This window comes from Natrix helvetica, assembly GCF_964273705.1.
Source record: "Natrix helvetica genome assembly, chromosome: 2".
Taxonomy (NCBI): Eukaryota; Metazoa; Chordata; class Lepidosauria; order Squamata; family Natricidae; genus Natrix; species Natrix helvetica.
In genome coordinates, this window is record NC_138552.1 from 164,243,171 (window position 1) to 164,265,094 (window position 21,924).

The window sequence follows — 21,924 nt, forward strand, 5'->3', positions numbered from 1 at the left end:
AAAGGATAGGTTAGGGATAGCGTGTCATGGAGGGGAGGGGGGAAATTTGTGTAATTGCTAAGAGTTGAAAATGACTTGATGGCAAATAGTCAATCAATAGATCAGTTTGTTAGGATACTAGCATAAAACCAAGAGGGTAAATATGAAAATGGATTTTCTGTCCTGCAGTAAAGGGATGAGTTTATACTTGACTTCACCAGTGATGTGGCTGCCTTGATAATTAGCCTGCAATCTTGTTATCTAAGAAATATTTGTTATCCACAATCTGTAATATTAATTCTACCACCATTTTGAGCTCCCTTCACTGGCTATATTATTCTGAACAGAAAGATATTTTTTTCTCATTATTCATTTTTATAAGCATGAGGTAGAATCACCACTGTGGCTATCACTACCAAAATTTATTAATAACGTTTCTTGGTTGGAAAAAAATACCTCATGTAATTTGAGCCTTATTTATTTATTTACTTATTTACATCTCTCCTTTATTATTTTTATAAAAATTTCTAGGCGGCAAACACAATAGTCCTTCCTCCTCCTATTTTCCCCACAACAACAGCCTTGTGAGGTGGGTTGGCCTGAGAGAGAGCGACCGGCCCAAGGTCACCCAGCTGGCTTTCATGCCTAAAGTGGGATTAGAACTCAGAGTCTCCCAGTTTCTAGTTGGTGTCTTAACCTCTAGACAAAGCTGCCTCTTTTGTACTTGTACACAATACTACATAGAATTAAGCAGAGACCCAAAGGGATGTACATATAGACAGGTTGATTTTGAGTTAACAACCATTTGTTCAGCGACCGTCCAAAGTTATGGCAGCACTGAACAATGATATTTTGGCCCCTAAAGTTTTGGCTGATGAAGCACCTTCACATTCATATGACCAAAATTTGGAGCATTTCAACTCTCCTCCTCCCTATTTGCCCCTCCCTGTAGATCTCGGCCTTTCTGGTTGGCTTGCACAGGGACATTTCTCAGTAGTGGCAGTGGAGCTGGGGCCAAAGTAGAGACAGATTTTTGTTTTTTTTTTAAAAAAGGGTTTGGGTTTAATTAAAGTGTTAATAAAGAATAACATTAATATTTGCATATTATTAAAATAAATAAATGTTAAGGATTTCTGATTATTATTATTAATAATTATCATTCAATACAGCATATTAAACCCATTAAAACTATATCATATCAGAAAAGACTTCAGATTCCAACCTCAGCTATGCAAGAAATCCACTGTTATGGCACCTGAGATAGGTAACCATTCAGCCTTGCTTAAAAATGGAGCCGAGTCAGTCCACCTCTTTGCAATGCCGTCTGCATAACACCAAACAGCTCAGACTCTCAAAACATTTAGAGTTTTTCCATTAACCCCTGAACTGCAGTCCTGTGTATGCTAACCCTGTTGGAATAAATTTGTTGATTTGGATGGGGCCTGTTGCTGAATAAATACCCATAGGTGTGGGTCACTAATTGCTAAATTAGGTTTAGGCAGCCTAGCTGCCGCCTCCTAACATCCCATTTGTTGCATCTGAATCCTGAAATTCCACTGCCAATCTCTATGGAAATACTGTAGGGTTTTGTAGTTTGTTCTACCGGTATGTTTGGGGATGTTAGGTATTGGAATGGCAGTACTGGATTATATTAAATATCTAAGGCTGTGGTTTTCTGAATAAAGTTCAATATTCTGTTTCTGCAATTTTATGAGACCAGAAATTGCATCCTTTCACTATGCATATCAAATAAAGAATATTTTATTTCATAATGTGTTGGGAAATTGGCAATAAGAAAGTTAAGTGACCTCAAACAACATTTTAACATTCAGAGTAATAAAATGGTGTGCGTGTGTGTGTGTGTGTGTGTGTATCTGTCTGTCTGCCTGTCTGCCTGTCTGTCTGTCTGTCAGCATGCAGAATTCTACATTAATCTCTCAGACCATTTGTGGTGACTGCAGTAGAGAAAACCTTGTGCCACAATAAAACTGCCAATTTGTTAAGGTGCCAGAAGATTGTCAGAATAGAGCTGGAAGGGACTTTGAAGGTCTTCTAGCCCAAACTCCTGCTCTGGCAGGAGACCCTAAACCATTTTAAACAAGTGGATGTCTAGTCTCTTCTTTAAAAACCCCAGTGATGAAGCAACCACAACTTCTGAAGGCAAGTTGTTCCATTGGTTAATTGTTCTCACTGTTAGGAACTTTCTCCTTGATTCCAGGTTCCAGAAACAGAACGATTCTTCTTTGTTTTGCAGAAGACTTACAGAAGTATTTCTAGCAGACCTGCTTCTCCATGGCTTCTTGTCATAGTAGAAGTATGCTATTTTCAAGGTCACTTCTGTGTCGAGTAAAAGTGGACATGACTATGAATCCTCCTTCCTTAGCAAAATTCAGCCCTTGTTAAAATAAGAGTTTATCGATGCCTCATTCCGACTCTCCTTAATATCCTGGGCATTTAGAGCCCGGCAAAAGTTTTGCCAACATAAACAGCAGCCTAAGGCTCAGAACACCCTGACCTAGAGATGACAAATATGAGCATAGTTGGGACAGGATAACTTGGGAGTTCCCAGCCATGAGAGTGACACAGCAGATAGTAAAGAAATCCTGCTGATGAGTTTCTCGTGAGCAGGGAACACACAAGCTATGCGCCCTCCCAACTTTTGGTACAAATGAAGCATCATTTGCAATGTAATAAAATGTAATATCATTACATCACATAATAAATGTAATGTTATCACAGTCATGACAGCATGATTTCAGCGTTACAGTAATATATAGCAATGATTGTTTTTAATCCTGCTTCCTCCATTCTTACCCACTTTTTGGAATGTACTGTTCCTCTGCCATGCCAGTCATGGCGGGTACCAGAATGTGGATTAGATAATAAAAGATCTCTTCTTTTATTAACATTTCTCCAGTTATCTCTAGTGCCTGAGTAGTCACTTCCCACCTTCACTGTTTATAAGCACAGAGCCAGTAAAAGTAAAATTCAATCAATGCCGTTGGTAAAACAAACTCCTAGTCTATGCTGCCATCTACAGATTATCCTTCATTATAGTAGTCTAATATATCTTCTATGTACAAGATTGTTACATAGTCTTTCTTTTCATCAATTTATTTTAGATTCCTATACACTTTACTTGTTATATTTCTATTTCCCAAACGAATGATGTCAACAGCTATTCCATTTGAACTAGCTGACTGTGCTTTATTTATTGCCTTGAAGGGCTGTTAATTTAACTTTATGGTGAATAAACTTGGTGTTGCACCGTCTCGATTATTTTTCAGCTGCCAGGCTTATAATGCTTCCTTCATTTTACATGACAATTATAGTTGTTTGAGTCTTAATTTGAGTTGTGGAAAGCTGATTTTTCCAGTTTCTCTCCATCTCTTTTCATTTATCAGACCTGATAATGGACAGGGGGGCCAAGACTATTTTCTTTCCTTAGATGCCTTAAGTGCAGTTGTATCAAGCATAATCAAGCCTGGGAAATACATCAGTCCTGTGTGTGTGTGAGAGAGAGAGAGATCTTTGAATATGATCAGGTAACCAGTTAAAGTCCATGATGTGTGGGAAGCCGCCCGTTCTGCAAACAGAGTTCCCAATGAGGCTTTTATTGTTGTTGTTACATCACTAGGACAGAGAACAGTGACAGCAGTAAAAGCAGCAAGTACGGGTGGGTTGCTCCTGGTATTACTGCTGGTTTTGCTATGTGTGTCTGCATAATTGCCAAAAAATTGTCCTGCGCATGCGCAGAACATTTAAAAAGGAATAAAAAACATGCTGGCAATGGCATAGGTGACCGGTGAACCGGTTCGTGGGCGTGGCCAGCCAGCCGTCCCTACCAATTTGGTGACCCAATCCCAATTTCCACTACCAGTGTACCCGGACCGGTGCGGACCGGTAGCAACCCGCCTCTGAGAAAGTATCTACAGAAAGCTAATACACATAGTCCTTGGTGCATTACCATTCATTCAGCTTTGCAATTCGCAGTTCTCCTGTGATGGGTGCTTGGCAACCAGCCTACTTTTACAACTGTGGCAACATCCCTGGGCACAATCTCCTGCCCTGTGCAAAGGGCTTCTGCAGTTTGTCAAGTGCCCTGAGCCTTGACCCCATTGGTTATGACATGAATTGACTGACCAGCTTGTTGCCTGAGCCTAATGTTGTGAGTTGTGGGGGGAATAGAGGTGGTCCTCGACTTACGACCCCCCAATGGAGCCCCACATTTCCATTGCTAAGCAAGATGGTTGCTAAGTGAGTTTTGTCCCATTTTGTGACCTTTCCTGTCACAATTGTTAAGTGAATCACTGCAGTTGTTAAGTTAATATCATGATTGTTAAGTGAATCGGCCTCCCCCATTGACTTTGCTTGTTGCAAAGAGGATCACACGGCAACCGTCATAAATGTACATGCCAGTTGCCAAGCTTCCAAATTTTCATCACGTGACCATGGGGATGCTGCAATGGTAATGTGCAAAGCGGTCATCGGTCACTTTTTCCTGTGCTGCTGTAACTTTGGATGGTCACTAAACAAATCGCTGTAAGTCGAGGACTACCTGTAACTGGCTCAAAGCCACTCAGCCAGCTTTCGTACCTAAGGCCAGACTAGAAGTCACTATCTCCTGGTTTCTAGCCAGGTGCCTTAATCACTAGACGTTTTTGACTCTCCATGATAAATGGATGAATTATATCTGTAAATAACAAAGTAATTGGCTTTTATGCATATGTGTTCTGATAAAGCTCAGAACACTAATCACATTTCCACTGGTGAGTAAAGCAGTCAGGCTTAGTTCACACCAAATGCTCCTCGTGTTCATTTTTCCAGAAACAGAGAATTGCCATGCAAGTATGTTACTATATATAGTGGTGCACTTTCATTGTATGGCTTTTGTATCCAACTCACAGGAGGTATTCGGCCGGTAGTGGAAATTCTGAGTAGTTTGGGGAACTGGCAAATACCACCTCTGGCTGGCTCCGCCCCCATCTTTTTGCTGCCTCCCGAGAACCCAGTTGATCAGAGTTCCAGCTGATCGGCTGGATCTTCTTGTGTTGCCCTGCACAGGAGAATGGAGCTGGAAAGCAGGTTAGTGTGATGGGGATGGAATAGGGATTTTACAGTATCCTTATCCTGGAGCAATGGTTCTCAACCTATGGGTCGGGACCCCTTTGGGGGTCAAACAACCCTTTCACAGGGGTCGCCTAAGACCATTGGAAAACACATATTTTCGATGGTCTTAGGAACCAAGACACCAAATTTATGGTTGGGAGTCACCACAACATGAGGAACTGTATTAAAGGGTCATGGCATTGGGAAGGTTGAGAACCACTGCCCTGGAGTGGGGTGGAAATGGAGATTTTACAGTATCGTTCCCCTGCCACTCCCACCAAGCCAGGCCACGCCCATAGAACCGGTAGTAAAAAAATTGAAACCCACCACAAACATGTTTGGATCATCTGTTTCACCTTTGATTGAAGCTATGCTGTGGCTTCTGGAAAGGATAAGAAATTGTTGCTTTCATAATTGCTACCTATTATATTCTACAAATAATGGCTGCAAACAGTTAAATCCTACGATACACTAAGTCACTTCTACCAACTGTAAACAATGTGCCAGGGAGTATCTTTCTAAACTACTGAGGTTTTCTCTGTTTGTTGTTTCTTTCCTACTAACCTACATGCACCATAAATTCTCAGTTATTTTTTTTAATGTTTCCTTTCTATCTCGGTAGTTATTATTTTTCAGGACTCCTTGGTTTATTTCCTGCTCTGCGGAGACACACTTTACTCCTTCGCTCCCTGATTCTGTACCTAAAAATAAAATATTTAGTCTGATTGTTTTTAAGATGCTTTCTTTATTCTCAGCACAGACTAGGAAAACTGTATTTTGAGAAAAAAAATGTGACAGTTCATTATGTTGCTAGGTGTAGAGGAAGTTGAAACCCAAGATTTTGAGAGAACAGCAATGGGCCTTTTCATTACAAATCGTCAATTCTGTTGCAATTTATGCCATCCTCACTTTTATTCACTGGGGGAAGAAGTATTAAAGAAGAACTTTAGGAAATTATATTTTCCTCTCTGCAGTTGCATTTCTTATATGGATCAGAAAGGAATCAGAAAGAAATTAAAGCGCATCACATAAGGAGTAAAAGGCCACTCATTAAGGATGTTAACTGCTGATTCAGTAATTGTCTAATAATGTATAAAATGTGGCTGATTCTTATTTCATGTCCATAGAGTAAAACAACTTTGAAACCCAAAGCATGCACAGAAACACATCTGAATATCCATTATTTAGATGTGAGAAGTTGTGTCAGTGATCACAATTAGAGTGATATAATTGTATTTTATTTTTAACATTTAATTGTGATTGTATCTTAATAACAGTGGCGTAATGGTTCTGAGCATCAGCTATTAGACAAGAATTTCACAGCTAGATGGGGATGGTATAGGAGAGGACCCAGAAGCTACAGTTGGTGCAAAATACAGCAGCACGGGCAGTTATGGGTGCTTCTTGACCATATTATACCTCTGCTTCCCAAGCTGCATTGGCTTCTAATATACTTCTGAGTTTAGTTGTAAGTGCTGGTTCCGACTAATAAAGGCTTGTGTTGCATGGAAGCAGCAGGCAGCCTCTCCCTGGTTACATCTACTCCTCCCATCAGAAGAGGCATATTTTAGGTCAGGGTGTCAAGCTCAAGTTCATTGAGGGCCACATCAGGGTTGTGTTTGATCTCAGGGGCCCTGGTGGACATGGCCATGATGGGCGTGGTCAGCTCGACATCACTTGTGTCAGGAGCACCTGTGGTGGTCCGGGCGGGGCTGGGGGAGGGAATCCACTTTTGCTAGTATTTTGTTTTGCTAGCATTCTGCCAGCGAAAACGGAGCTCAGAGGCCCCCGCATGGCCTCCCAAGCTCCATTTTCAGCTGTGATGGCCTCCTGAAGCCCTCTGCCAGCAAAAAGGGCCAACATATGCAACTCTCCCGAGCTTCGTTTTCACTGGCAGAGGCACCACAGGGCAGTCCTTCACTGTTTTCAGGGTGGCCTCACAAGCTAGATCTAATCACCCCATGGGCTTGGATCTGGGCCCCGGGCCTTGAGTTTTACATTTCTGTTGTAGGTCATGTTGAGGCAGGAGTGTCATATGACGAGACCCAGGAAGAGGAGCTTTTCTGCATAGCACCACCCTTTGGAACATCATTCCTCCACATCTTAAATTAGCTCCAATTGTACTGACCAAAGGAAGTCCTTGAAAACATGGCTCTATTTTTGTACTTGGTGGCCAATGATAGTGGAAAGCTATCAATGGTTGTGCTGAACATGGAATTTTACTGCTGATTATTGTTTTGTGGTTGTTGTTCTCAGGCAAAAGAAACCAGACTAGCCTTAGTCAGTAACTTTATTGTTTATCACCTACACTACAAGACTGTTTGCCTTCCCCTGGGAAAAATCAGATAAGGTCAAACTTATGCCATTTGTGGTTGCACAATGATTCCATGCAAGGCTCTTGCTTGACATCTCCCTCCAGCATAGCTGGCAATTGTCTAATGGATGTCATTTTATTGATGATTGGTATGTTTGCTTCTATTTAGTTGGGATATTGTTTCTTATTGTTGAGAGCCATCCAGAGTCACAACATTAAGAAGCTCAATAATTCAAATTAATAGAAATAAACTAAAAGGAAATAGGTTATGAACTTGTCAGATGTCTATCTATTAAAAAAATAGTATCGATTTGATTTATTTCAATTCTGCCTGTTTAAAGTCGAGATAATGGCAACCAACGAAATTAATGTGAATAAGTCAAAGCCACTGCTGTATAAAGGGATTTTCCCATTGTGGCTTATCTCTCTATAGGGTTTTCTAGAGACATGCTCCCAAACCAGGAGAGAAACTCATAAGTGGAGAGTTTAGAGATGATTCAGGAACACATCATCTTGCTATCTTTTTATACTTAAATAAAACCTCTGGCTGGTGTCAGCTTTGACAGCCACTGTTTCTTTGGCTGCCTCATTTCCTTTTATTGCTAACTCTTTCAAACATAATTGCTTTCTCCACTGAATTCCCCACACAACATGATCAGAATAGGTGAGGTGCAGTTTTTTTGATTGGAGTAAAACAGAACTTTTTTAATCTCAAAAAATCTTTGGTACCTTCAATTTAAAAAACTCTGATTCAGTGGTGGGATTCAATTTTTTTTTACTCCCAGTTCTGTCGGCGTGGCTTTGGGGGCATGGCAGGGGAAGGATACTGCAAAATCCCCATTCCCTCCCCACCCCACTAACCTGCTATCCAGCTCCATTCTCTTGTTCAGGGCAACAAAAGAAAATCAGCTGGGAGGCAGCTGGGGCAGGGCCAGCCGATTTGCCGGTTCTGCAAACTACTCAAAATTTCCGCTGCCGGTTCTCCAGAACCTGTCAGAACTGGCTGAATATCACCTCTGCTCTGATTTCAATTTACATTTCTCACCCAACCACAGAATAAAAAGAAACCGGTGGTACCATGTGATACATTTTTGATGAAGGTTTATCCCCTACCTTGTTCACAAAGTCTGCCAGTGGTTCCCAAGGCACAGTGGCAGCTGTATCCATCAGGCTCAGAGACGCAGGTGGAACCTCGCTTGCACTGATGTGGGGGCTTGTGCTCAGGATCACACACTGACATTTTTTCTGTGCAGAAAGCCCCTGTCCAACCAGAAGAGCAACGGCAGCTAGAAGGTGCAAAAGATGAAACCAGAGGAAACTTCAGCAAATGACTTGGTTACATTCTGTGTCAACATGGAAGGTAGCTCCTTATAGAGCAGTGGTTCTCAACCTGTGGGTCGGGACCCTTTTGGGGGTCGAGCGACCCTTTCACAGGGGTCACCTAAGACCATCGGAAAACACATATTTTTGAAAAAATATGGAAAACATAAAATAATCTTACGGTTGGGGGTCACCGCAACATGAGGAACTGTATTAAAGTTTCACAGCATTAGGAAGGTTGAGACCCACTGTTATAGAGCATTTTGAAGCAGAAAAACCAGGAGGTCTCACTTTGAACATTTTGAGGTGAGATATATAGAACAGTTATAGTTTAACATTTGATGTTGGCTTGATGCACATTTCTAAATAAAGAAAATCTTGGCTTCTTCCCAGACCCATCCTTAACCAACTCATATTTTTGATAGAGCCTTACTCATTCCGAGTGATTGCCAGTGCATTTAAATCCTCACCACCCCCAAAATCATTTACCAAAAGAAAGGCAGATGAAGCCTTCAGTCACCAAAATATTGTCCTTTTGTTAGGTGTCCTTTCCCACCTAATTTTAGAAATGGCACAATAGGTATCCCTTAAAGTTCATACCTTGAAGATTAATGTCAGCCTCCCATGTGGCACAAACAGGAAACAGAACCAGATGAGATAATTCTACTTAATTGTAAGGCTACATTAATAGGCAATGCCCTTTCTTATCTGACTGTTCCCTAAGCAGCACTTGTCTATGGAGATTCTCAGTCATCTAGGTCATGGTTGTCCCAAAGATGCATTTTCTTTTTATTTTTTTATCTATATCTATATCTACATCTACATCTACATCTATATCTCTATAGAGATAGAGATGATAGAGATAGAGATAGAGAGATTAGATAGATAGATAGATGATAGATAGATAGATAGATAGATAGATAGATAGATAGATAGATAGATAGATGATAGGCAGATAGGCAGATAGGCAGATAGGCAGATAGGCAGATAGGCAGATAGGCAGATATAGATATAGATATAAATATAGATATAGATGTAAATATAGATATAGATGTAAATATAGATATAGATGTAAATATAGATATAGATATATATTGAATCAAAACAAACAAAATCATCCTCCATTACAAATTGTAGAAAGTATGTCAATTGGTTACAAAGAGCTTTCATGCATCCCTTCCACAGTCATCACCTCTGATTCATATCAAATTATCCATTTTACATCACATATATTTATATATATTGCTATCATCATACCTCATCCTTCATATGACTATAGTTGTTTTAACGACCCTTTATAAAATTTAAAACAAAACCACATAGTGGCATTCCCTTATCTATTTTCAATATCATCCAACCACATTATACCTTTATAACACATTCAAAATAAAAATTATTATGTTTAATAACAAAATTTTAGACCTCTTTTCTTAATCATTGTTTACAATTTATATCCAATTTCCCTTTTATCCTGTCAATACAAATCATTACATTATTATCATTATCAGTCATTTATTTAACAATAGTTTGACTGTTTAACTTACTTTTTCCCCTTTTTTCACCATTTAAAATTTATACCAAATTTCCTCTTATCAAACCAATACACACACACACACACATTGTTATCATTATCAATTATTTATCTAACTTTATCCATCAACACTATATTTTAACATAATGCTCGAATTTTAACAAAATTTTTTAAATCTCTTTTCTTAATCATTGTTTACAATTTATATCCACAATACTTTGACTATGTTTAACTTACTTTTTCCCCTTTTTTCACCATTTAAAATTTTATACCAAATTTCCTCTTATCAAACCAATACAGGTGTATACATTGTTATCATTATTAATTATTTGCCTAACTTTATCATTATCACTACATTTTTAACATAATGCTCTAATTTTAACTAAATTTAACTAGTGTTTTATTATTAATTTTCATATCTCAATCTGTGTCTTTCCAGTAATAGTGTAGTCCTAGTTCTTTTGCCATTTGTGGAATTGGTCTTCTGGTTATTTTCTTAATCAAATTTGTTTGGACTTCTCTTTGCAACTTGTTGCTTATTACATATCTTGTAAAATCTTGAAACCCACCATCAGCTTCCTTAATCTGTTTATCTATGGTTATCAGTAGTGTTTTTGTCAAAATTTCTCTCTTTAAGTCCATCCATTCTTCTCTTTTTTCTTCTTCTATACCTTGAAATCTGTAATAAAGCACCTTTCCATCTATCTTTTCTTTCCTTGTTCCACTCTTTCCATCTCCAACCACACTCAGTTCACTGTCAATATCCATGGTTATCTTGCCTCTTTGTTCATTTTTCCCTTGGGTTTTTAGGACTCCAGTCTCCACTTTTTCCATTTGCTGAATATCTTCTATTTGCTGAGTATTTTCCATTTTTCCATCAGGTTTTGCCACTTTAAAGTTTATATTTTCAATATTTTCCAATCTCTTCTCAATTCTTTCTGTTGTTTCTAATAATTTTTGAATTCCAGACATAATCTGTTGTAATATTATGTGTCATCCTTCCAATTAATAAACACTGCCACTCTAGTTTAAAAACAATTTTTTGTTTTCACTTCTTTCCAGCTAGCAACAAGCATCCAGAGAGCACTTATGTAAACAATCTGTGCTCTTCTTTAAAAACAAGCTGAAGCCTTTGAAGTGCAAGGTCAAAATGATCAAAGGGAAAAAAGAAAAAGCAATGTTTCCAGGTCTCAACCTCCAACATCCAAGTGGCAGTGTAACTTCTTTTCCCTCTAAGGTTACTACTCTCTTTATATACCTTTTAAATCTTCTTTATGTTTCAGGCTTAGAAGAAACAAAGTTCTTAAATAAAACGAAATTAAAAGAAAAAAATCCATCCCAACCAGTATTGTAGAAGCAAAGGAAAGGATTTGATCCACAAAACTTCCATCGATAGAAAAAAATAAAATAAAAAAGATAACACACTGTCTAATAATGCTTAATTCCGCCGCTTATTTCCTTTTCTTTACCAATTTAATTTAACTTCAATCTTTTTTGAGCAGTCTTTTATAAAAATAAGATTTCCTCACCAGATGGACCCAGTTTTTCTTTCTGCATTTCCTCCCATTGCAAAGCTGTCCCGACTTCAGCAGTTTGAGGCTGTGCTTTTTGTCGCTGGCTAGAAGAGATTCTCTTGGATCAATCAGGGAGTTTGCGATGTCCCTGAGATCAGCAAGACATACTCTTCCTGGTCACCATCTCTTCGGGACAGTTTAGGTCCAGATGGACCGTCCAGCAGCAAAAGTGTCGACATGTCGTGTCGTTGCGACGTCAGCTCCTTTCTCCCAATGGTGCATTTTCAAGAGGCAATTGGACTTTCTGGGTTTTTTTTTTTTTGAAGATGTTTCACTTCTCATCCAAGAAGCTTCTTCAGCTCTGACTGGATGGTGGGGAATGGAAGGATTTATACTCCTTGCAGACAACTGGTCAATTGCATTCTTTTAGAGAGTTGTTGATGCCACCTGAAGGTTTATTTGTATCGTCAGAGTCGAGACAGCAGAGAGGGAGGGATACGACATCATCTATCTCCACTTTACAACACAGTCCTTTCAACAGTTCCAAGAAGGCTCCAGACACATTTGCACTACTCAGGTGACCCTGACGACATGGATAAACTGCCTGGTGGCCTCAATGACTCTCTAAAATAATGCAGAATACAGAATAACAGAGTTGGAAGGGACCTTGAAGGTCTTCTAGTCCAACCTCCTGCTTAGGCAGGACGCCCTACACCACTTCAGACAAAAGATTATCCAATCTCTTCTTAAAAACTTCAAGTGTTGGGGCATTCACAACTTCTTGAGGCAAATTTTTCCACTGATTAATTGTTCTAACTGTCAGGAAATTTCTCTATAGTTCTAGCTTGCTTCTCTCCTTGATTAGTTTCCACCCATTGCTTCTTGTCCTACCCTCAGGTGCTTTGGAGAATAGTTTGACTCCCTCTTCTTTGCAATGCAAATAACCAGCTATGTGGAAAGAGTATAAATCCTTCCATTCCTCACCATTCTGTCAGAGCTGAAGAAGCTTCTTGAATGGGAAACAAAATGTATTCAAAGAAAAACCAGAAAGTCCAGTTGCCTCTTGAAAATGCACCTTTGGGACTAGGCAGCACTTTTTCTCTTACCTCCCAAAATGTTATTACAGATCTTGAATTGTCACTTTTAATTTGATAGAAGAGGAAATACATGGGAAATAATTGAACAAAACTGTCAGCATGCCTTAGAAAAAACAGGTGTGAGCCTCAACCTGCAAATAATTTCTAGTCTTGGGGTAGATATTACTGAATGAGGCAGATTTCACTGTTCCACTTGCTACCCCAGTATGATATTCACTTCAGATGGTTCCTGAAATGGGCATTTATGCTAATAAGAAGGAGAGAGGAAGTATGTGTATGAAAACTACTACATGGAAAGGAGACCGTATGTGCATCTTGCAACATAGTTCTAAAGAACATTATACCCCTGCTCTTAAGCAAAGATACAGTATATAAGCTCCGATAGAACCATACGACAAACTGCATAGTCTCAATGCATTCTCCTGCAATAGTTCATTAAAAGCATCACACTTTACTTACTATAGCGCAGAGCCGCTTTCCATACATGTTCCCCCATTTCTGCATGTTATCAGTTGGCACGGAGACACTTCACATTGTCCTACAATGCGACCACTGTTAGGATGGCCTTCTGGAATTCCTGGTGCTTTAAACTCCTGATTCTTTCCAGCACGGACTTGGAGGTCAAAAATGCAACCTGAAAGAATGAAAGATTACCCAGTTTTCTGCTTTAAAACAACAACAAAACATTTATAAACATTTAGGTCAAGTCCAACAGTACATTTTTTCATGGTGATCGAGAGCAGGGGTGTCAAACTCAATTTCATTGAGGGCCACATCAGGGCTGTGGCTGACCTCAGGGGTCGGGTGGGCATGGCTGACTGGGTGGGCTTGACCAGCTTGATGCCACTCACTGGGCACGAGTGAATGGGTAGGTGTGGCCTACTGGGTGGGCATGGCCAGATTGACACCACTCCCTAAACTGCTGGCATATTTCCTCTTCACATTGGGTAGATCGGGCCAAAACAACACTGGCTCAATGTTTCCTCTTCGCATTGGGTAGACTGGGCCGAAGTAATGTGGACTGGCCCCTTACATTTTCCAGGACAGCTCCGCAAGCCAGATCTGGCCCACGGGCTTGAGTTTGACACCCTGAATTAGAATTTACTTGCTTTCTTATTTTAAAGTTACAAAAATCTATTTGGTTGCTAGCAGCTGCTTAAAGTTCCTACAACACATTAACTTAAAAGTTCATTGCTGCCAAAATGGCAATCCCTCACTTTAATCCCTAGGTAATTGTAAGTATGCATTTTAACTGAGGGGGCGGTGGAAGGAGTCATGGTTTAAACAAACATCCTTTAGAATGAAGGCACATGAAGTGTCTGTCCTTGAATTCAAAACATCTTTTATGAAGCTTTATCTTCAATCTGTCATAACTTAGAAAATATATAAAGTGAGTGCATCACTGAAGTTTTGTTTTTGCTCTTTGTAAGCTAAGACATAATAGGATACTCAGGGCAAGAGCTTCCAGAAGGCAAGAACAATTAAGAGAAAAAGGGGCAACTTGGAAGTAAGGCTTGGAGATGATTGGCCCCTCCCATAAGACATAAAAGAGAAGCAAACGGATGTGAGCCTTTGCAGGAAGCAACTTTGTTCATTCTGGTCGGTTCAAATTCTGAGAAGCTCCATTTGTTTCTGTGCTCCGTTTAGTCTTGCAAAACTAATTGGCAATTAGGTCTCTGGCAGCGTTTCAAGGGAGATAAAGGTGGGTGCTTATCAGCATTACCCGGAAGGATCTTTACAGACTGTTGGTGAATCATTATGGGCTGTGAATGAACATAATTCACAGCCGTTTCAATAAAAAGAGGGTTTTGGGGATTAAACATGTGATTTATGCTTTATCAGGATGCCTAGGTCACAACACGATGTAAATATAAATGCAAATGGACTGTATGTCTCTGTATCCATACATGTGCATCAACAAACAGAAAGACAGGGAGGTGTTCAATGGGAGGACATGGGACCCTGTGGTCTGGATTTGACATTTTTGTGAGCAGTTGACAAGGTGTCTCAGTCTGGAGAGGATTTTCTTAAATCCGAAAGGAAGCCTTCCTGAGCATAGGACAAAATCAGCTTAAATGGTAAGCGTGGAAAAGATTTCTTTTTAAAAATGTCAGGGAAGAGGTATTAAGTCACAGCTTTTAATTTCTGAGCAAACCTCTTAATATAAATAAATATAAGGCCTCAATTCTGTATCCTCTTACTTGAGAGTAAAACTGCTTGAACTCTAAGGCATTTCAAGTGGAGGGGATTGGGCTGTTGGCCTTGACTGTTCTGTACATGTAGAAAACATTTTTTGTTTGTATTTATGTGCTGTATTGTTTGTGTATCTCCTGGGGAGCCCTGTTTTTTCCCCCACACAGTAGCTACTGCTAGTGTTGAAGAAGCTAATTCCCCAGGGAGCCTCTGCAGTTTCCCAAAAATTCTCTCCAATTCACTATAAAGAAGCCTGCTGTCAACCAGCAGGAGGGCTCTCTAAAGGATGGTTTCGCCTTTCCCTGCACAAATCAAACGAGGAAAATAAAAACCTCTGGCTCTAAAGACCAGGAACAGATTTACTTTACTTCTTACATTCAGAATCCATAACCCACACAGATTCTAGTGCAGTGCACAGGCAGCATTACACAGGCACACAGATACAAGAACCACTTTAAACAGCAGTAGATCTCGGTTTGAATAAATCCCTCAATCCTAAGAAGCTGGCTCAGAGATCTGAGCAGCCTCCCTCCCTCCCTCATCCAACAGCCAAGAAGAGGCTGTTCAGTTCAAAAGCACAGGACCACAGCTCTCTTTTGCCCTCTTTTCTGCCTTGTAAAAGTCTTCCTTTTGGGTTTTCCGTCCTTCTGGAACTTCCTCATGGCTCGGTCAACCACTATCTCCTCCCAGGTAACGTGCATCGAGTGCAGCTCTTCCTCTCAGGTCTTCTCCTTGTTGACACCTACTAGACACTTTTCATCCTTGAGATGTCCTGCTCCTCACAATCCACGCTAGTCTTGTGCCTTCTCTTCTTCCCTTTGGCCTCTCCCTCACTGTAAATCTTGCCTTTAGACCAGTGATGGCTAAACCAAAACGGGAGTCCACATGATCCTTTTCGGCACCGGAAACCCGAAAAAGGAGATGATAATTCTGGTTTCTGGTGCACGCATGTGTGCCGGCCTCCTGCTCTCCAGTGCGCATGCACTGACTCCTCCTGGTCTTTCGAGGGTCCTTGTGCCTCCCTGCCTGTCCCCCTGCCTGCCCCCCTGCCTGCCCCCTGGCCACCCCCTGCTTGCCCCCTGGCCACCCCCTGGCCCCCATTGGGGTGGCAGGTCATCCCCACTGATGACCCAGTTCCACAGCCCCAGATAGGGAGAGATAGTTGGCCCCCCTCCCTCCGCTGGAAAACCAGATCCCCTTCCTGGCCTCGGAGGTAAGGGGTGTCGGCATTCCCAGGGCGTGGGTTGTGGGGCCAGCAGGTGAGAGAGCTTTGCCCCAACTCTGGCTGGGAGGAAGCACCCCCTCAGCCTGCCACCAAGAAGAAGCCAGCACAGCCCCTCCCCTTCCCGGTCACTTCCCGGTTGGCATACCTCTTACCCCTCGGCGACATTTTAAGTAGGAAAAGCAGCTGGTGAGCTTCTGCCAACCTAACAGTTCGAAAGCATGTAAAAAATGCAAGTAGAAAAATAGGGATCACTTTGGTGGGAAGATAACAGCACTCTGTGAGTCTTCAGCAATTAGTCATACCGACCACATGACCACGGAGATGTCTTTGGACAGTGCTGGCTCTTTGGCTTAAAAACAGAGATGAGCACTGCCCCCTAGAGCTGGAAATGAGTAGCACACATGTACAGGGGAACCTTTATCTTAATATCCATATACTGTAAATTTGAACCCTCTGTGTTTAGTAGAAAACCAGCTTCTTCCATTAAAACGTATTACTATAAATACAATGACTTGATACAGAAAGACAATATTGTTGTTATTTACCTTGAAAGCCATTCTTAAAACTGGATCCTTTGGGTAAGAATTCTGGAATATATTCAATATACCCTCCTACATAAAACTGACTAAAAACATTGAGTCCCGTCAACCTTCCTGGCGACGTAATAGTTTTGTTTTTTTGATCGTCCACCTTTCAAACAAACAAAAATATGCTATTTATTAGCAACTAAAGTATATTGTTTCTCATCACAATGCTAAAAAAGTAATAAAAGCGTTCACATACATTAACAGAGGAGGAAATTCTTTTGCCTTGCAACTCATTAGAAATAATTGGAATTTTTTTTAATTTCCTGGTTTGTGATTAAAAGGGCAGATGGTCTGACTTTTTGCTTGTGTTTCTGTATTTTGCAGAAACCTCCTCATCCATTATTTCTCAGTCTTCCCTACAATTTCGGGAGCAATTTATAAAAGTGGGATGGAAGTTGTGGTGGTAGGCAGGTTGGAAGTGAAAAATGAAATATGGTTTTGGAAAGGGAAACTTTTGTATAGTATAGGTGCAAATCTTTGCACAAAAGTTTTCATAGACTCTCATTACTATTTCATGCAACACAATAAGTCACCGTTCAGCTTAACCATAATTTATTGAAAAATACAATGCAGTATATAAGGTATTATATCATAACCAAGCAAACCTCACTATGATTGATTTAGCTCTTAAAATTGGGCACCTGCTATGCATTTCTGGGTATATCTAAGTCAAGCTCATTGTTATGTATTTTTCAACATTCTCCAAAGGAATTCAGATGGAATATAAAGGTCTTTATTTAATTATTATATTTATATCCCATGTTTCATACAGGAACTCAAGCCAATATCTATAACACTCTGATTCTCCCATAACAGCTGTGCGATATGTGTTAGTCTACAAGAGAACTGTAGATGCATACAGATAATAATATGGATCTTCCTGGTGCAAATCTAACCCTTAACAACTACACTATACTGCCTCTCAAATAAATTAAAAGCACGTCAATATCAGATTAAAGGTACATTTTTCTTCTTTCCATTTAATCCTGAGAGCAGCATTGTGGGGTAGCCCAAATGCATGACAATGTCATAACCAAAGCCACAATTCTAATCCTTGCTACAATAGGAAGTAGAGTTAGTAGTGAGATGAAGCTTTTCTAAAGCAAGGCTTACCTTCATCCAGCCACTTCTAAGAAATCTGCCAAGGCTGACTGTGTGAATGCGACGTGTCAAATCAAGTGGCTCGCTAATAATCGTTGCGATTCCAGATCCCAGGTTGTAACTGTACACCAAGTTACCATTTTGCAGTCCCAGCACTAGGAAATCGTCCCCAGTAAGACCTGGAATGAGAATAATCACATCACTGACCAAAAAAAAAAACCCTGTTACAGAGACTTCACTTTAGGTAATTGTGATAAATTTAGCTTGATGGAATTACCTCATTATGGGTAATTTGTTTGCATGGCATAAAAGCGAATCTTTATGTTGGAATTCCTGTCCATCAGAAAAATCAAATCCCTCTTGCCAGCCTTCCAAAAAGCCTCAAAGACATGGATGTGCCCCTAGGCATATGGGTCAAGATTTTAGTTAAAACCCATTGGGTGTTCTTTAGTTTATTACAGAATGTAAAATAAGAGGGTTGAAAGGGACCTTGGAGATTTTCTAGTCCATCCCCTTGCTTGAGCAGGAGAGCTTATGCCATTCCAGACAAATGGTTGACTAGTTTCTTTTTGAAAGCCTCCAGTGATGGAGCACTCACAACTTCTGAAGGCAAGCTGACCCACTGATTATTTACTCTCACTGACAGGAAATTTCTCCTCAGTTCTAGACTGAATTGAATTCTGTTAAATTTATTGTTTTACCTCAGTGAGCATTATCGGTTTTATATTTTGGTTGTAATTTTCTATGGTGTTTTTATTTGTTGTAACCTGCCCAGAGTTACTATAGTAAAATGTGTAGCCATAGAAATCCAATTAAATACAATACAATACAATACAATAGTAGAGTTGGAAGGGACCTTGGAGGTCTTCTAGTCCAACCCCCTGCCTAGGCAGGAAACCCTATACCGTTTCAGACAAATAGCTATCCAACATCTTCTTAAAGACTTCCAGTGTTGGGGCATTCACAACTTCTGGAGGCAAGCTGTTCCACTGATTAATTGTTCTCACTGTCAGGAAATTTCTCCTCAGTTCTAAGTTGCTTCTCTCCTTGATTAGTTTCCACCCATTGCTTCTTGTTCTACCCTCAGGTGCTTTGGAGAATAGTTTGACTCCCTCTTCTTTGTGGCAACCTCTGAGATATTGGAATAATGCTATCATGTCTCCCCTAGTCCTTCTTTCTCTTAAGCTAAACATACCCAGTTCCTGCAACCGTTCTTCATATGTTTTAGTCTCCAGTCCCCTAATCATCTTTGTTGCTCTTCATAAAAAACCAAAACCCAGGAGTATTTCTTTTTGGCTTTCCCATTTCTCTCACTATACTATCTATACAGAACTTTAATGACTGAAAAACCCAAGAATTTACATTATCTTGCAGTGTCAGTGTCTTCAATAATGATTATCTTACCATATCAGAAAACAGCCTTCCAAATGACAACATGGCCATAACTGGTTAAGCTAAATTGGAGAAGGGGAACTCATTTACATTATAAAAATGAGGAGGAATAAATTTCTGATGACTTCATGGACAGATAAAGCCATGTAGTTTTGTGGCCAGCAGAATAAAAGTGGGTTTCTACTGGTTTTTTTTTTAATCTTAGTTTAGTCTACAGCAGGGGTGTCCAAACTTGAGAACTTTAAGACTTGTGGACTTCAACTCCCAGAATTCCCCAGCCAGCCATGCTGGCTGGGGAATTCTGAGAGTTGAAGTCCACAAGTCTTAAAGTTCCCAAGTTTGGACACCCCTGGTCTACAGCCTTGGTTGACTGCTATCAAAGTATAGTACTAAACAGGTTCAACCCTCCTTAGTTTTTGAAGATCATCTAAGCTCAGCTTAATTCTGCCACTTAACTGGGCAATTGTAAACAACAGAGAATACATTAGAAAGTAAATGGTGGAATAAATATGAACGAGGTCTACATTTCCTCAACTATGGGGGCATGACAAGATGGTTGGATGGTTCTAATAATATTGAATCTCAGCCTGGCTAGCTGGTTGCCGGCTAATTTTTTAAAATAATGCAGAGGAAATCTGGTGGATGTTGCTTAGGAGGCAAAAAAGATATGACGAGACTCTCCCTTCTGTGGAGTCTTTTGGATTTTGGCATAGGGATTGCGATGTACCAATATTCTATACTCTTATATGTTCTATAGCCTCAGATATGTCAAGGTTTCACATAATTGGGTCCTAGAAAAGGTAGTTAAGTAAGTAAATAAATAGGCATGCAGATAGGGAGATGTTTATTATTGTTCAGGATTTCAGTGGAAACATTATTTTCTATGCAAAAATAATATAACAAATTTGGAAAACCAGAAAAGATGAGTGCATATTTATTTCTGTTTGTTCTTCTTATAATAATATTCATAACATTTATTCTCATATGTGTGAGAATATGGATATTACAAGGAGGAGCTAAGAGGGGGGTGAAGCAGCAGATGTCAGGGTTCCATGCAAGGCAGGTGGATTCCGCAAAGAATAGCTTTATTGGAAAGATCATATTGTCACATATCTGGTGAAAACCAGCTCTGTCGGGCTCTTTGGTTTTCACCTAATTAAAAGTAAAAGTTAACAATCATGAAGGAGGAGCCAACGTTGTGATGAAACAAAGTGCGGTCTGGACTGTCCAAGACCACCGTTGATACTTTTACCGCTGCACAGTCCATGTGGACCTAAACCATCCCGTAGAGATGGTGGAGACAAATCCTTGTTGGTCTCTGGGACATCGCAAAGTCCCTGATTGACCCAAGGGAAGCTCTCCAAGCCGGTGGTAAACAGACAGCCCCAGGCTGACGAAGTCGGAGATGGCTTCGGAAAGAAGGCAGTGAAAGTGAGTCCATCTGGTGAGGTTTTTTCTTTGATAATGACTGCCCAAAGAAACTTTTTTTAAAAGATAAACTAGTCCCTTAAGTAAAAGAATAAAGCGGCGAAATTTATCTTTATTGGACTGCCTTAGAAAGTTTTTTTCCTCTTTCTTTGTAACGATGTTTTGTGAATTGAAGTGATTGTAACGTTTCCTGTTTCTCCTCTTAAGTGAACGAATTGATTCCCCCCCCTCCTACTCTTTGCTATCTTATTTTTTGGCTTGAACTAAAACCTTTTTTTATTCTAACAATTCTTCCTACTATTTCTTATTAAATTTCATTAAAGACATTTAAAGATCTTTGTTTTCCATAAATTTGAGACTTATGGAATAGGAGAAAGTTGGATCTGCCACTCGGAAGTCAGAATTTGGTGTTTTTTGAAACAATGTATCCTTTGTTCTCTCTTCTTGGATTTCACTGAATTTGTAACTGAAGGGTTTGCAACTTGTTTATAGAAACTGATAAAGAGCCAAGGGCACAGATTGTTTTCACAGGTGCCTTTGTGAAATATCTTGTCAAGGGAAGGAAAAGAAAAGAAAAAGACAGATCCCTTCCTTTTTGAAGAGTATAAAAGAACTTGTGCTTAAGTCAACTTAAAATAAATATATTTATATACATAAAAGAGACTTTGAAGGCTAGAGTGGCAGTGGATATTAGACTCTTTTTTTCTTTTTTTCCTCTTTTTTTTTGAAAACATGTATCAATATGCAGATGAGGAAACCTTAAGTTTTCAAAATATTTTGGCTGGAATTCAAAATATATTGGAAGGATTTGGGAGATTTGAGAGGAAGTTGGATAGACTATTGTTTCCTACAACAAAAGATGATGGGGTTGGAGCCCCAAAAATTAAAGAAGAGAAGGAAGATATAGAAGATAAAGATATGATAACAGATGAACTTACTAATGGAGCAAACATGGGTGAAAATGGAAAGAAGGGAATATGGAAAAGCGAATTTGACAATCTGGAGCTCTATCCCTCTTTTCAAGATATAGGAGAAAAAAAAGGCTAATGATGATGGAGATAAGAAGAGAAACCGTTTCAGAAATATGTCTGATAATCAAAGATATGCTAATTTCAATACCAGTTCAATTACCTG

The 21,924-nt window shown here is 39.8% G+C and overlaps 2 protein-coding genes across 2 annotated transcripts in view; both read right to left on the reverse strand.

The window, feature by feature from the left end:
• Nucleotides 1-21,924, reverse strand: part of LGSN (lengsin, lens protein with glutamine synthetase domain) — a 383,291-nt gene that overhangs the window by 168,213 nt on the left and 193,154 nt on the right. The gene's annotated exons all lie outside the window — the stretch shown is intronic.
• Nucleotides 1-21,924, reverse strand: part of EYS (eyes shut homolog) — a gene marked incomplete at both ends in the record, with an annotated part of 387,634 nt that overhangs the window by 9,153 nt on the left and 356,557 nt on the right. The window contains 4 exons of the mRNA XM_081943885.1: nt 8,516-8,688; nt 13,324-13,498; nt 16,828-16,972; nt 17,983-18,149. Of these exons, the coding sequence (XP_081800011.1) occupies nt 8,516-8,688; nt 13,324-13,498; nt 16,828-16,972; nt 17,983-18,149 (660 nt within the window). The remainder of the gene's footprint in view (nt 1-8,515; nt 8,689-13,323; nt 13,499-16,827; nt 16,973-17,982; nt 18,150-21,924) is intronic.